This window comes from Orbicella faveolata, unplaced genomic scaffold (assembly GCF_042242905.1).
Source record: "Orbicella faveolata isolate gen_17 unplaced genomic scaffold, um_ofav_v1 contig_14, whole genome shotgun sequence".
Classification (NCBI taxonomy): Eukaryota; Metazoa; Cnidaria; class Anthozoa; order Scleractinia; family Merulinidae; genus Orbicella; species Orbicella faveolata.
Genome location: NW_028301541.1, coordinates 14,210,764 through 14,223,842, shown reverse-complemented (window position 1 = coordinate 14,223,842; position 13,079 = coordinate 14,210,764). Strand labels below are relative to the sequence as shown.

General features: G+C 38.8%; 1 protein-coding gene across 1 annotated transcript; it reads left to right on the top strand.

Moving 5' to 3' along the window:
* Window positions 1-30: 30 nt before the first annotated feature.
* Window positions 31-3,206, top strand: LOC110047357 (uncharacterized). The gene is made up of 2 exons (XM_020753100.2): window positions 31-206; window positions 780-3,206. The coding sequence occupies exons 1-2, from the start codon at window positions 66-68 to the stop codon at window positions 1,221-1,223; spliced, it is 585 nt and encodes a 194-aa protein (XP_020608759.2). The 5' UTR covers window positions 31-65; the 3' UTR covers window positions 1,224-3,206.
* The last annotated feature ends 9,873 nt before the right edge of the window (window positions 3,207-13,079 follow it).

Here is a 13,079-nt window from a genome sequence, read left to right as displayed (position 1 = left end):
GGCAACAGCTGAGTCGGGCCTACTCTCCCTCCCAAACTGCCCTGTTTCGCGAAAATTCCAGCAAAATGGATCTCTGTTACTTCGGTATATTTTTTATTCTGTTTCTTGGCTTTGAGGTGAAATTTAACGAATCTACGGATTTATACTCTTTGACTGTTAACGATTTGCAAGGAAACAGTGTTCCAATGAGTGTCTTTAAAGGAAAGGTGAGAGTTCAGTATTACGAAGAAATGACAATTTAGTCATGCAGTCTTTTTCCTGTTGTTTCCAGACAACCACGTAATTTTGTAGCTAGAAAGTGCAGTAAGTTTAAGTTGGTGGAGTATTTCACTGTTTTGTGCTGTTAATTCCCCTTATCACCATTCAAAACTGAGAGAGAAGAGAGTCGAAAAGCAGCTTCAAGCGTTCACTCGAACGTGAGTTAGTTGCGTTACAATGGTTGTTTGTATTCATAGTCACGCATGGAACTATTGCGATGTTTCGTGCCACGTTGCACAGCTTTCTGCACAGAACCCCTTTGTTTGGAAGGAAATATTATCTGATTAGCCTGCATGTCTTTCCACTGAGTCAGGCTTTGATCACTGTAAAATGTAGCTGACACGAAGCCTCAGGGGTGCGAGAGAGTCAAAATGAGACGACCTGCATGTTGACTCGAGAAATTTAACTAAAATTCTGTGAGACAGTATTGCTATTTGAAGGACCATTTACCACCCGTTGAAGTCTAGCTGATAAATATTTACCATACTTCTGTATTTTGTATTTTATACCCAATCTCCCAGGTCTTGCTCATTGTGAATGTTGCCAGTGAGTGCGGCTACACAGATCAGCATTACAAAGAGCTGGTTGAGCTGCAGTCCAAATTCTACGACGAAGATTTCAGTGTCCTTGCATTCCCATGCAACCAGTTTGGCAAACAGGAGCCTTTGAGAAACAGTGGCATTGCACGATTTGTCAAAAACAAATACGACGTTAATTTCCCTGTCTTTTCCAAAATCAAAATAGTTGGTGAAGATGCCCACCCTGTGTACAAGTACCTGTACGAGAGCGTGAGAATGGAGCCCCAGTGGAACTTTGGCAAGTACCTTGTTAGCAGAGCCGGAAGAGTGATTCAATTTTGGAATCAACAAAATTCACCTCTAAGCCTTGTCAAGTTTATTCAGAAGCACTTACACATGGCCATGGTTGATGATTACGAAGTCTATAATGTTTATAAGGAGCTGTGATGACAAAGGAAAACAGATCCTGGGGAACTCCCCTAGATAAGGTCGAGGATGCTCAGCATCTCACTTATGGGTGTAAATCGCAGATTTTTATCTCTCCTAGGGTGTACCATAGTGACTATTTTTTTTGTTTTGCAACAAAGGGTCTTTTAGGGATCAAATAAAGCTCAAACACACCCAGATAAGTCTCCTCAGGGTTTAATTCAAATTTTTTGATGAGCATCTCCAATCTTTTCACATGGGAGTCCCCCTTCAAGATACAGACTAAGTAAAATGTTAAGTAAAGTTTGAGCTTGAACATTTAGAATTGTCCTTCATCAAATGCTGGTATTGTTGGCCGGTTACTCCTCATGGGGTGACTTATTAAAATTAGTAAATTGACCAAGTTTGAGGTCTAGCTATAAGTGGCTGGATTTTGGCCAGGTTCTTTTATTCTTGTTTATGGACAAATAGACTGTCAAGGTCCTCACTACACACAAAAAGAACAAGGCAATTATCTTGTCATGTAACTGAACTAACTTGGTCAAAGAAGGATTTGTTGTGACGTAGCAGAAATCTTGAGAGGACAAGATAGCCAAATCTATTCTGCTAAGGAGGGTAGGATTTGGTTCGTCTTGCCCACTCACAGAGTAAGCCAAGTAATCAAAATTCTACTCTCTTTTCTCGGAAACCGCAGCTAATCTGAGACTGTTTTGTGATTAACAAATGAAACACAAGCATGCTTGAACATGAATGATCACTAGTATGAATTAGGACATAGACATTTGTCTGCACTATATAATCTTATTTTCTGCATGCCATGCGAAGGTCAGTTGGTACAGACAAAACGGATCATTTATGTTTAAGTAGCCAAGTTTGAATTTGACATCATCAGAAAATTACTCAACAATTGCTAAAGATGCTAAATCCAGTAGTGTTAGTAGTGAAAGGACCATGTTGGGTTTTCTATCATCTTAAAAAAAAATAATTATTGATATTACAGTGCTTGCAAAAAAAATTTGGACAATTTTAATGTCAGACAAAAACAGTGGCCGAGAAAGAAAAAAGCAGATCCAAACTTTTTAAGCATCAAAAATATTTGCAGCACAGTATAAAAATTTAGTACACTGCTTGAGATCTGTAACAAATTGTTGGATTTGTATTTATTTCTCTTTGGTATATCTCTAAAACCTTGAGAGTACAGTAAAAATATCATTTTCACATATTTCTATTTTCGGTCTAATTCATGTTTTCTAGGCAAAAATTTACTGTAGCTATTTTTCATCACAGTATCCAAAATTTTTGTCTGAAACTTGCTTGAAATGAGATAAAAAATTGTATGACAATTAAACATCTGGAATAAAATGTCCGAAATTTTTATGTCCAAAACTTTTTGCAAGTATTGTAATCAGTGCAACATTGACTATAATTGTTTATCTCGTCACTGTTTGTATAAATTTGACTTTTTTTTCCGTGACCTATCAGAAATGTGATATAATTCATAATTAGTCATTAACTATATCTTTTTCCATTTGTTCTTACTTTGAAATTACCAGAAACCGTTGCTATTCAACATAAAGTAGAAGAACAATTTAAATAGATAAATGAATAATAGATAGTAAGCAAATAGACATAGACCAAATATAGAAAGTACAAAGTAAAGAGAAATGCGATGAACGTTTTGCAATATGCACTAGTTTCAGGAAAGGAATATTTTGAAACATTTTATGAATTTTAAAGAAGTTGACATATTTGTAAAAACAGTAATAATTCAACAAGCAGAAATAAGATTTTGTAAAACTGAGGCCTCAGTAACTGTCAGTGCTCTATGTTTATTTCTCTTTTTTAAGATCTAGAGACCATTGCTTAGTTGGGCTTTATGTATTATAATCGAATTGTAAAGAAGTAAGAGAGTTCCCCGGCCTCGTCCACACCATGTTGGAGGAATTTGAAAACGGAGGTTTCACTCAGAAAAATGAATGCATTAAATGTTTTCCGTTCACACAATACCTGAGGAATTTGAAACAGAGGTTTCACTCTGAAAATGCATCAAATGTTTTCCGTCCACACAACACCGGGGGAATTTGAAAACGGAACAATCTCTGGTCATTTTGGATTTGTGTTTGAGGAAAACTCGATCAGGGAAATCACGTGATTATCATGACGCCATCGTTTTCGAAAAGCTCCGTTTTCAAAATGTTTTACGTTCACACGAAAACGAAACTTAAGCCGGCGTTTTCAAATTCCTCTGGTTTTAAGATCGTTTTCGTATAGCTCCGTTTTTGTGACGGATTAGTGTGGACGGTAGACTAATCGTAGCAATGAAGCTGCGTTTTAAATTTCTCCGGCGTTTTGTGGACGCTGTCTTAATCAGTGAACCGACTCAGGTGAACTGACAGCATAAACATGTAAGTACATGGTCCACGTGGCAATCGTTGAAAACGTGAATCAAAAGGGTTTCAAGAACGGGAGAACTTACACCCAACGCCAAGGACAATACCCGCGAGACAGAGATTGCCTTCTCTTTCTGGTCGGTGATAGACGAGCGAAACCTCTGTTCAGAGGTTCCCTCTTGTCTCTCACCGAGCAGAGAAAGAAGGGAGTCTCTGTCCCGCAGGGTACAGGGCGAGAAAAAAGCTCAAAAAAAGCCATTATGCATTCATTTAGTTTTCAATTGGCAAATTGACTGGAGAGACTGTATGTTTGCACTGATGAATGGAAAACGGTTACAAGGCCTTTACTGAACAAGTACAGAGCTCTTTCAACGGAAAACCAAAACAATCACATAGTAACCGTAAGGGTGTAGCGTGCATTTTTCGTGGAGGATGCAACGAAGAGAAAATTACTTGAGCGCCTAAAGGGGCAAGTCGTTTAGGGGAGGGGGGAAATTTATTTCAGGGGCTCGAAAATCCCATTTCCCACGATTTTCAGAGGACAGTTTCATTGAGAATTTTAGTATCTTATGCTCTTTCCATGTCAACCTTTGGAATAATTGATAATGGGTTTAAGATAAGTTTATAAGGTGTTTACGGTCACCCCTGCAGACGGGCAAATGCCGAAACCACATTGTCAATGTCTACATCACATGATTATGCATGTGAAGAATTTGCAAGGAGGAAATCTCCTCACAGGCTACGTAAGGCGTATTCCAGAAACCTCGACAAAGGAGAGAGGGCCTGGGATCGAGGTTGCTATTCCAGATAGAGCTGGGGATGGTGTCATCGAGAGTTTCGTGAAATACGTTCGCGGATCTCCCCGAGAAAAACACTCCAAGCAACCTCGGTCCCAGTCTTTATCTCTTTTGCCTCCCTTGTCGACCCTGATGGGGGCAAAGGAGAGACAGCCTGGGATCGAGGTCTCAAAAAGGCAACAGTTGTGTCAGTTGTGATTGGTGTATTTTGAACTACTTTATATTGTTGTTTTCATTAACGTTTTGTTATTGTCAGCGTAAAACGCAGTCGATAAGTCAGTTGGGTTTTGAACGACAGCCAGTTGAATAGCGTTTTTTATCCGCAAAGTTTTCATTGTAAAATCACAGTAACGTAATAAGAACTTTCTCAAACGTACTTATTTAATCACTAAAGACACTTTTTGCCAATAAATATATAAACTGCATGTTTTTTTTTTTTTTTCAGATCTCTATAGGTACCCAGGTGCGTACGTATGTTATCGCTTCGCCCGCTGTCAAGCAGAATCCAGCCCAATTTGGAGCCAGCTAGGGCTTTTATTTCCCCACTCAAGATATTCTTAACGGATGGACGGAGATATTTTGTAAGACGGTAATGCGCTACTAGAGTACCGGTTGCTCCTGTAATGGAAAGAAACACATTTTTCCTCCCAGCTTCTACAGGAGAGGTTTGACGCAAAGTCGGCTCACGAAACACGCGTTAACTAGCTTTGATTTATCAGCTGTTCTATTTGAAGTAGACAGGGAACAAGGCACTCGGTGGATACCACCACCACTCTGCAAAAGTTGAAAAATGTAAATGTAAAAATAGAAATAAAACAGTCAAAATTAATCAAAGGAAGGAAGGTAACATGAAGTTTAACTAAAAAAAGGCATCGTTTGAAAATTATCGTGAAAATTATCGAGACGGTTCTATTTTTTTAAACTACGGTAATCGAAGCGTCCTACAAATGATTCTTAAGTCAGCTTATGGCGTTATGCATGATTAAGAGGTGTAATCATGTTACCAGAGCCTTCGTTTCTACTGGTCAACGAAATGAGGCAAAGGCTCTCGGGATATATCATACATGTCGCTATCGATGAAAGCACGAAGTTGCGATTACACGGAAGTATAATCTGCTACGATCGTATTCAAAAACACACAGCCTAACCTGTCCATGTAATTCTTTGCAGGTGCAAAAAATCAGTTTATCTCAACTTCTTTTGCTGAGCAGCTACTTACCTCTTGTTTGTTAGATGAGAACGATTCCCATGGCCAGTCATGATAGCCGCCAATCCTGAAACACCCATTTTGCTAAGTAGTATACCTTTCTCTTCCATGACTCGAAGAACTGCTCGTGAAAGGTCGGCGTTGCTGTTGAAGGAAAAGAATTCTGACAATATCATGAAAGCTCGGCGTGGAATTCCGAGTAACTGCCAAACAGTAAACAGTATTAGAGTCCGGTTTTTAATGTTAACTGTCCGGAAAAAAAATAGCCTTTAGACAAATTGCGCGGAAATTTGAAACTTGTCGACTTTCGTCTGCAGCCGTTTAAAACCATGAAGAAAGGGTGTGGTCAAATCTGCACACTGGACGAGAGGGCTGAATTGCCGCCGGATAATTAGCTTGAAGCGTCAAAAGGTGCTGTTGCTGCCATAAGATTAGGATACTTGTCTATAAATTCTCAGAATTTGTCAAGTCACCCAATTAATTACTGATACCAGTTTATAAACCTGGTTAGAGACAAACATCTTATCTCTATTTTATCACTTGGCTTTCTGGATCTGAAGGTCAAGATACTCCGCGGGTTCTCCGCGTGTCGTGCCTACAGATATACGCGTTCGAGGGGAAGCGAACACAGATTATAGCAGTCCAAAGTTGCATTGCCATGCATCTCATTTTTTTCATTGGCCTCAATGACTAGTTAAGTACTTAGAACTAGTCATTCTTTTTGTTTAACGAGAAACTTTGATATTCTTATATCAGTTTGACAACGAATAAAGAGGCTGTGAAACTCACCTGACTTGTAACACTCCATCTGATATGTCACTAAGGTCCGCAAAACTGCAAACTTTAGAATAAGATCATGTTTCCTTACTAATCTTTTTATTTAGGAGACAATGCTTTGACTTCGTATATGTTGTGTCGCTTTCTGTTCTTTTCAAACAGAATAGAAGATGACACAAATGAAACTGAAACTTGTTTTCTTTCTGCTCTCTTATCGGCATTTGCTGAGCTCTTTCATATGGTCACCCAGTTAATGCCACATTCTCAAGCTAGTACAAACCCAAGACCTCTCGCGTTTTTTCCCGCGCTTTTCGGTTGCTACAGGTTTTGTTTCGAGTTCGATTTCTACATCAATCAACCACGCTGTGGCTTATTATTTTAAAGCCGGCTGAACATTACAGCCTTCAAGATATGGTTTTCCCTATAATTGATTAAACACAGGAAATCAAGAACGTGACGGTGTTTAAAAATCATTGACTTTTTACGATTTTATTTCTCCGTTTTCTCCTTAGTTTTAGTTTCGACTGAGAAGATATATCAAACAGTGAAGACAGTGTTTGACCACATTTCTAAACTACCCAAAGTTTGTCAAAGATACTCCGCTGCGCGTCGTATTTTCAACTCTCGTCTCGGTGTTTGGAAATATGGTCAAACACGGTATTTCGTGTTTGGTATATTACGTGAAAAGCCGACTGAGATAAACTGTCAATATCTAACCTCTTGTAAGTTCTTTGTCTGTGACTTGAGCAACCTATGTTAAAATATTAACGACGTCAGAAGACAATGAGAGTTAACCTACAAAATCTCCAGGTCTACTGAAATCACGATTAACGTCACTTACTATGATCTTGATATGAGGGAAAATACTCTTTATAGAATATCTTAGGGCTTTCAGAAGAGTTTTGTCACTAGCAGGCACGACAACAGAGTCTAAGTGGCAATCGCACTGCTCCAGGATTTCGAACCCCAGGGTACCCAGGCCAGCCAGCATGGTATGACTGTGGTCACTACGATAAACAAGCAGAAATATGAATATGATCTACCAGTTAGCGATTAATCGTGTCTCCAGATCAACTACCAAATCAACATCAAATTTTCCTTTCAACTTTGTTACAATGAAAGCCATGATTTTGGCTATATCATGCTGCATTGATGCACCGAAAAATTGTCATAACTAACATCGAAAGAAATAAATGGAGGTAGTAACGAGAATTACTATTTTGATGTTTAAATGCAGGTGTTCATTAACCGCGTACCTGTCTATAAATTCAAGTCTCACAGCTTTAGCAAATTCTTCAGCGCATCTTTTTGCCTGGATTAAAGAAGGTAGTTGTCCTTGCATCACATTTAATTAAAATTCTTGATCTACGATATCATGATTATTTTACACATAAAAAAGATAATTTAACGTGATTCCTCAGAGATAAAAGTAGCAGCACAATGTTTTTGAAATTTTCGTGGGAAAATTGTCGGCAGAAGGGATAGGCAAAGCAACCCAGAGGAACCACCTTAAAAAGCCATAATTAAGCACAATAATTTAGACGCAAGACTTACCAAATAACTGGAACTGCACATTAATAATGATAATAATAATAATAATTATTATTATTATAATTATAATTATAATAATAATAATAAGTCTTATTATTGCGGTTTTGCAAGCTACGCAACACTAATCAAACATTGCCCCGTATGGCCAAGCCTTCACGGTGGTTGAAAGCAAAAAATTCATCGCGACTTCCGGTCTCGGTTGCCTCGAAGTTTGTAAGAGGGTGAAGCAAAATGTAGAAAACTTTCCAAAGAAAAAGTTTCAAAAAGGGGAGTGGTAAGCCAAATTGAAAGAAGGTAATAAAGGCGGATAAGAATTCTGATTTTCTTTGTAAATATTAAGTGCCTGTCTTAACTTTTGATTTGAGAACGGAAGATTTCAAAACTTTGAGAGTTTTAAGAGACGCAGTTTAACCGAGAACTGTGCGTGTGCAATGCGTTTGACCGCTGAGACAGCCAACCCTGACTCTATGTACTCCATCACTGTACTTAGCTTTCATCTCTCCTGCTCATTGAAGCTCGCCTCTTGAGCGTTTGACTAAGGTAAGGCTGTCTAGCAGGTTACACTATAACTTAGAATATAGTGTGAAATGTTGCATGCAACGATATGGACTCACGATGCAATTTTAGACATTGCACAAAATGTGTACCGTGTGACTGTCCTTAAAATCAGTTTAAGACGGGAAATCAACATCTATTTAGTGGACAATTCAGATATTTTAAGTCTACTTTTCATAAACTTAAAGGCCATACAGGCCTTATTCCAAGCTAATTCTTTTGGTATCCAGTTACCACGCGCGTTGAGTAAATGTTTTCGTGGATGATACTTTATTGAGTATCTTAAATTAGTAACTTAAAGTAAGTTACTAATTTAAGTAAGTTACTAATTTGAGTAACTTAAATTTAGTTCCTGATTAATTTCAACCCATAGTTTAGTTTATCTCTAGTAAATCATAGCTCCTAGTATCAATCAAAATATGTAAATGTACTTGTGTAAAACGGTTTCGTAAATCCTTCTATAAGTAGTTGCATAACAATCTTATTTATGTGTTAATGGTCTAATATAAATATAGATGTGGCCCGTCTAGATTAGCCCAGGCTATCTGCGGGTTCGCGCTGTTACTATTGTCAAGCTTTTTTAACTTAATGTGTATATATTTCTGTAAAATTGTAAATATGCAAGTCATAATAAAGTTGTTGTTGTTGTTGTTGCTGAGTGTAACGCCTCTTTGGCTGTCCACGCGAGTAACATCCGTGTCACAGGATTGGCTATTTCTAGACCCCCCTCCGCCACCCTGTGATTTCTTAAGTCGAGAGCCGATAGGTATTACCTCACGAATAACGCCAACACAGGGGATTAACTCCTTAACCCCATCTTCTCTTCAGTTACAGTCTAAACTGATTGAATAGGTTTATTTCAATTTCGTTGATAGGTTTGACTTCAATTACCTCATTGATATCTTTTCCACAGCTCACAATGATTTTACCAGGTTGACTCCACATTTGCCTGTGAATTGCACTTCCATATGGAACTACAAGGTTCACTGGTACGCCCAGTTTAGGGCCATAACAGAAAAGGGCTCGTATGAAGGTCCTGCATTCTGAAGCTGTGATGACACCACGCCGCCGCTGATCCTGTGAGCATAAAAAAAGTTCTCGTAGGCTCAAAAAAATTTTTATTTCTTCAGCAGCCGTGAGGTGACAGAGCACAGTAATCTCGCCTTGATGTCGAGGCCTTCTGAACGGCTCACCGCTCGCAAAAGAGAGGAAAAGTGAAAAGTTCAGAAGGCAATGCCGCGTATTATTCTGTCGCAATTTGAGAGCATGTACTATGTGGGAAATTCAGAAAAAAAAAAGCCATTCTTCTTTATCTGTACTTTTGACACCAATGCGAGGCCACGCGTAAAAAAGGTCAACTTCCGGCGATCGAGGAGACAAGGCGATCATCTGCAATCATGCCCAACAGAGATCACCGTTGCGTGCCGCAATGTCAAAATAATCGCGCTAAAAAAATTCCAAATCGTACCTTTCACCAATTTCCGAGTTTTGAAATTGAAAGCAGTGGGTTGTCAAAATACGGCGAGACGTGGGCAAAAGTGTCCAGGTAAGTTGGTTAGGTTATCGATGTCATTGTTGTGCACATGTAATTACATTAGTTATAATGATCTGGTCCATCTACAGATAACAAACAGCACAAGAGTATGTTCTGTACACTTTAAGGAAGCGGATTTTAAGACAACTTTAACAGGGAAGCATGTTCTGGAGAAGCATGCAGTTCCGAGTATTTTTTGCTGGTCAAGATCACCCAGGAAAAGAAAATCTCCGAAAAAGCGAGAACCACCGCGTACACGAGTGCGATTTTTTGATGTAAGCATGCCATTGTCCCCTGTCACTGTCACAGGTAAATATTGTTGCCAGTATTTCTTTAAACATTCCTTGGTTAAAATCGTAAAGCAGTCAGAGGTATTTTTCTCTTTTTCATTTTAATCTATAGCATCAACTTCCGGCCAAGCTTCCGGTGAGGAAAGTTCTATGGAGGTCCAACCGGAACTGTCATCCTCTCCTGTTGTTATAGACTGCACCGAGCCCATATACACTGTCACTGTCACAAGTAAATATTGTTGTCGGTATTTCTTTAAATTTCGATAAAGGCGTTTGTGAACGATGGTATGTCCACCAGATTGCGGAGCCAAAACTCTGAAGAAATCGAAGCACTCGCTGACCCAGCCATGATGTTTTAACTTGCGTGGCCTCGCTTTCATGCGAAAAATGGTTACGTTGCATCCAACATGGCGGACTGTGATCAAGGCGAATGTCGGCGAATGTACGAATAACTTCAACATTTCTGAAGCGTTGTCAAACAACCGGAATGTTTCATGGTAGTATAAGCTGTATAATATAAGATAAATTAACTGCATGTGCGAAACACATGTACAATTCAATAAAACACGGTTTTCTATGTTTTAGCATCTTTAGAAAACATGGCTTTTTAATCATCCAATCAGAACGCCCATAGAATCAAAACTGCAGATAAATCCAACTATCACATGCAATACCTTTATCGCTGCAGGAGCTGACTCGGTTCGACTTGATAATGGGGGACCTTTCACGCGTTAGATGAAACATGAAGTTCCATCATTAAGTCATATGTACCTTGTGTAAAAGCGAAATCAGAATCCATTTCAGAATCCAAGTCCTATTCAATTTTTCTGCGTATAGTTTTCAATATTTTGAAAACGGAAAATTTGAATATGTTGCGAGAATTTCTGCGATAAGATATTTTGCAAAAACGTACTTGCTACGCTTTGAGCCTCCTGCCAATTTAAGATCAACCATTAATCACAGCCTCTGCAAATCGGTGAAGACCTCTTACCTCGGGTAAAGTTAGAAGAGAGTTTAGCACTGCTCTGTCAAAGTAACTGTGGATAGAAAGAAGGTTAATTAATAAAGATAAATACTTGGCACCACAGTCAAGAAATTCAAAATTTAAGTTAGTCAGATCTACAATACCTCCCTGTTGATGATCGATTCTCCTCCTTGAGAAAGACTTCTATTCCATAATCAACACCAAACCTAGTTATCTGTAAAAGCAGAGGTGATAGATGATGGAAGATGTCTGAAGTGTCACACAATCCTGCTTTACACGTAAGGGGGTAGTGTAGTTAAAATCTTGAATTGTGTTTCAGTGTTATGGGGAAAGGGGGTGGGGTGGAGGAGCGTTTCAGGGCGGATTCTTGTTGGTTTAAAAAAGTCAAACATCCAATAGCGAACAGTCCGGACCAAACAACCAGTTTGTTAACCAATTAGGAGCATGCTCTCTCACGCCTGTTTCGATTTCGTGTTTTCGACAAAAAGTTTTCGTTTCCTATTAGCTTTTTTCATAATGTGCAGATGCGATTTCCGAGAATCCCTCAAAAATGACGGTGAATTTATTTTAAACTCCTAGGTCAGATGCAGTGACGATACACCAGTGAAAAGACGACATAATAATGAAAATAACGATAGCTTTCTAAATTAAAGAAGAAACTGGTTTTTGGAATTATCACATAAAATTCATGCAAAAAAAAAAAAAACAAACAAACAAACAAAATAAACGAAAGAGATTTTTTCTAGGCTTGGCTGATTCACAAAATTGTCAAGTTTAGTTAACTAATATTTGCAGATGCAAGCAGAGCAGAAGACAACTTACCTCACACGGTGTAGTCTGAAAGAACTTTTTAATTCTCAGTTTGGCCATGTATATATCAGATAAAGTCAATTGCTCCATGTCGAAAGAAATATTGGTTTAAACTGAAACTTGACAAAAAGAATGATCGAAAAAATGGCTCTTGAGCAGGTCTGCTCGCAGGCAGGTCGACAAACTTCAATAAACGCGCCTTTGTTGGCCTTTTTATCAGACGGCAGAAGGTGGATAGGAACAAATTTTTGAACCAGCTCTTCACTGTTGTAAAACATATCGAAGCTATTGTGACGTAAGCAACACAGAGGATAATTTTGCACGAGCAAGCTCGTTCCCAGTTTGCTCTCTCTTACTCGGTACGTTTTGAAATTAGAACAGTTTCTTTCTGGAATACCAAATCTGTCGATTTTTAAATTTTCTAACTCAACTATCAATCTAGGTACCTATTTTAGGTCCTTTGAAACACTAAGTCGTAAACAACTGAAAGGAGTATCGGAAAAATTCGCTGAAGAAAACTTTCGGCCATGCCACCGTTCAGCTAAGCAATCTGGCAATGTATTTCTACGAGTGGTCAAAATTCAAATTTATTTCCGAGTCCTCTATAAGTAGTTCATGCTATTGCTCGATTTCACTAGCCCCACAAACTACTTTAAAACCGTTCAAAGACGATTGATGATGATCGTACACTGCGCAAATGCCAATTTAGTAAACTGATTTTCAGTCAGTGATAGAACAATTTCCTTTGTGACAAAACTATACAATTATGGCATCAATGTATCAATGTATCGATGTATCAATGTAGCCCAAACTCCCGAATGACTAGTTTGCTTATTTCAACTGTTGCTTAGTTCAGTCCTGGAACTCTCCTTTCCCCACCCTGGAGGGTGAACCAAGGCGAGAGAAGAGGGAGTCCAGGTTCTTTTACCTGCGCATGCTCAAAGCAAGCCGTTTGGTAAGCACCAAGAATCGCGACCTCTG

Excerpts from the sequence above, each read along its gene's own strand:
- LOC110047357 (XM_020753100.2), top strand. The coding sequence starts at position 66 with ATGGATCTCTGTTACTTCGGTATATTTTTTATTCTGTTTCTTGGCTTT. Across the intron at positions 207-779 it reads TGAGTGTCTTTAAAGGAAAG|GTCTTGCTCATTGTGAATGT; the intron begins GTGAGAGTTCAG and ends CCAATCTCCCAG.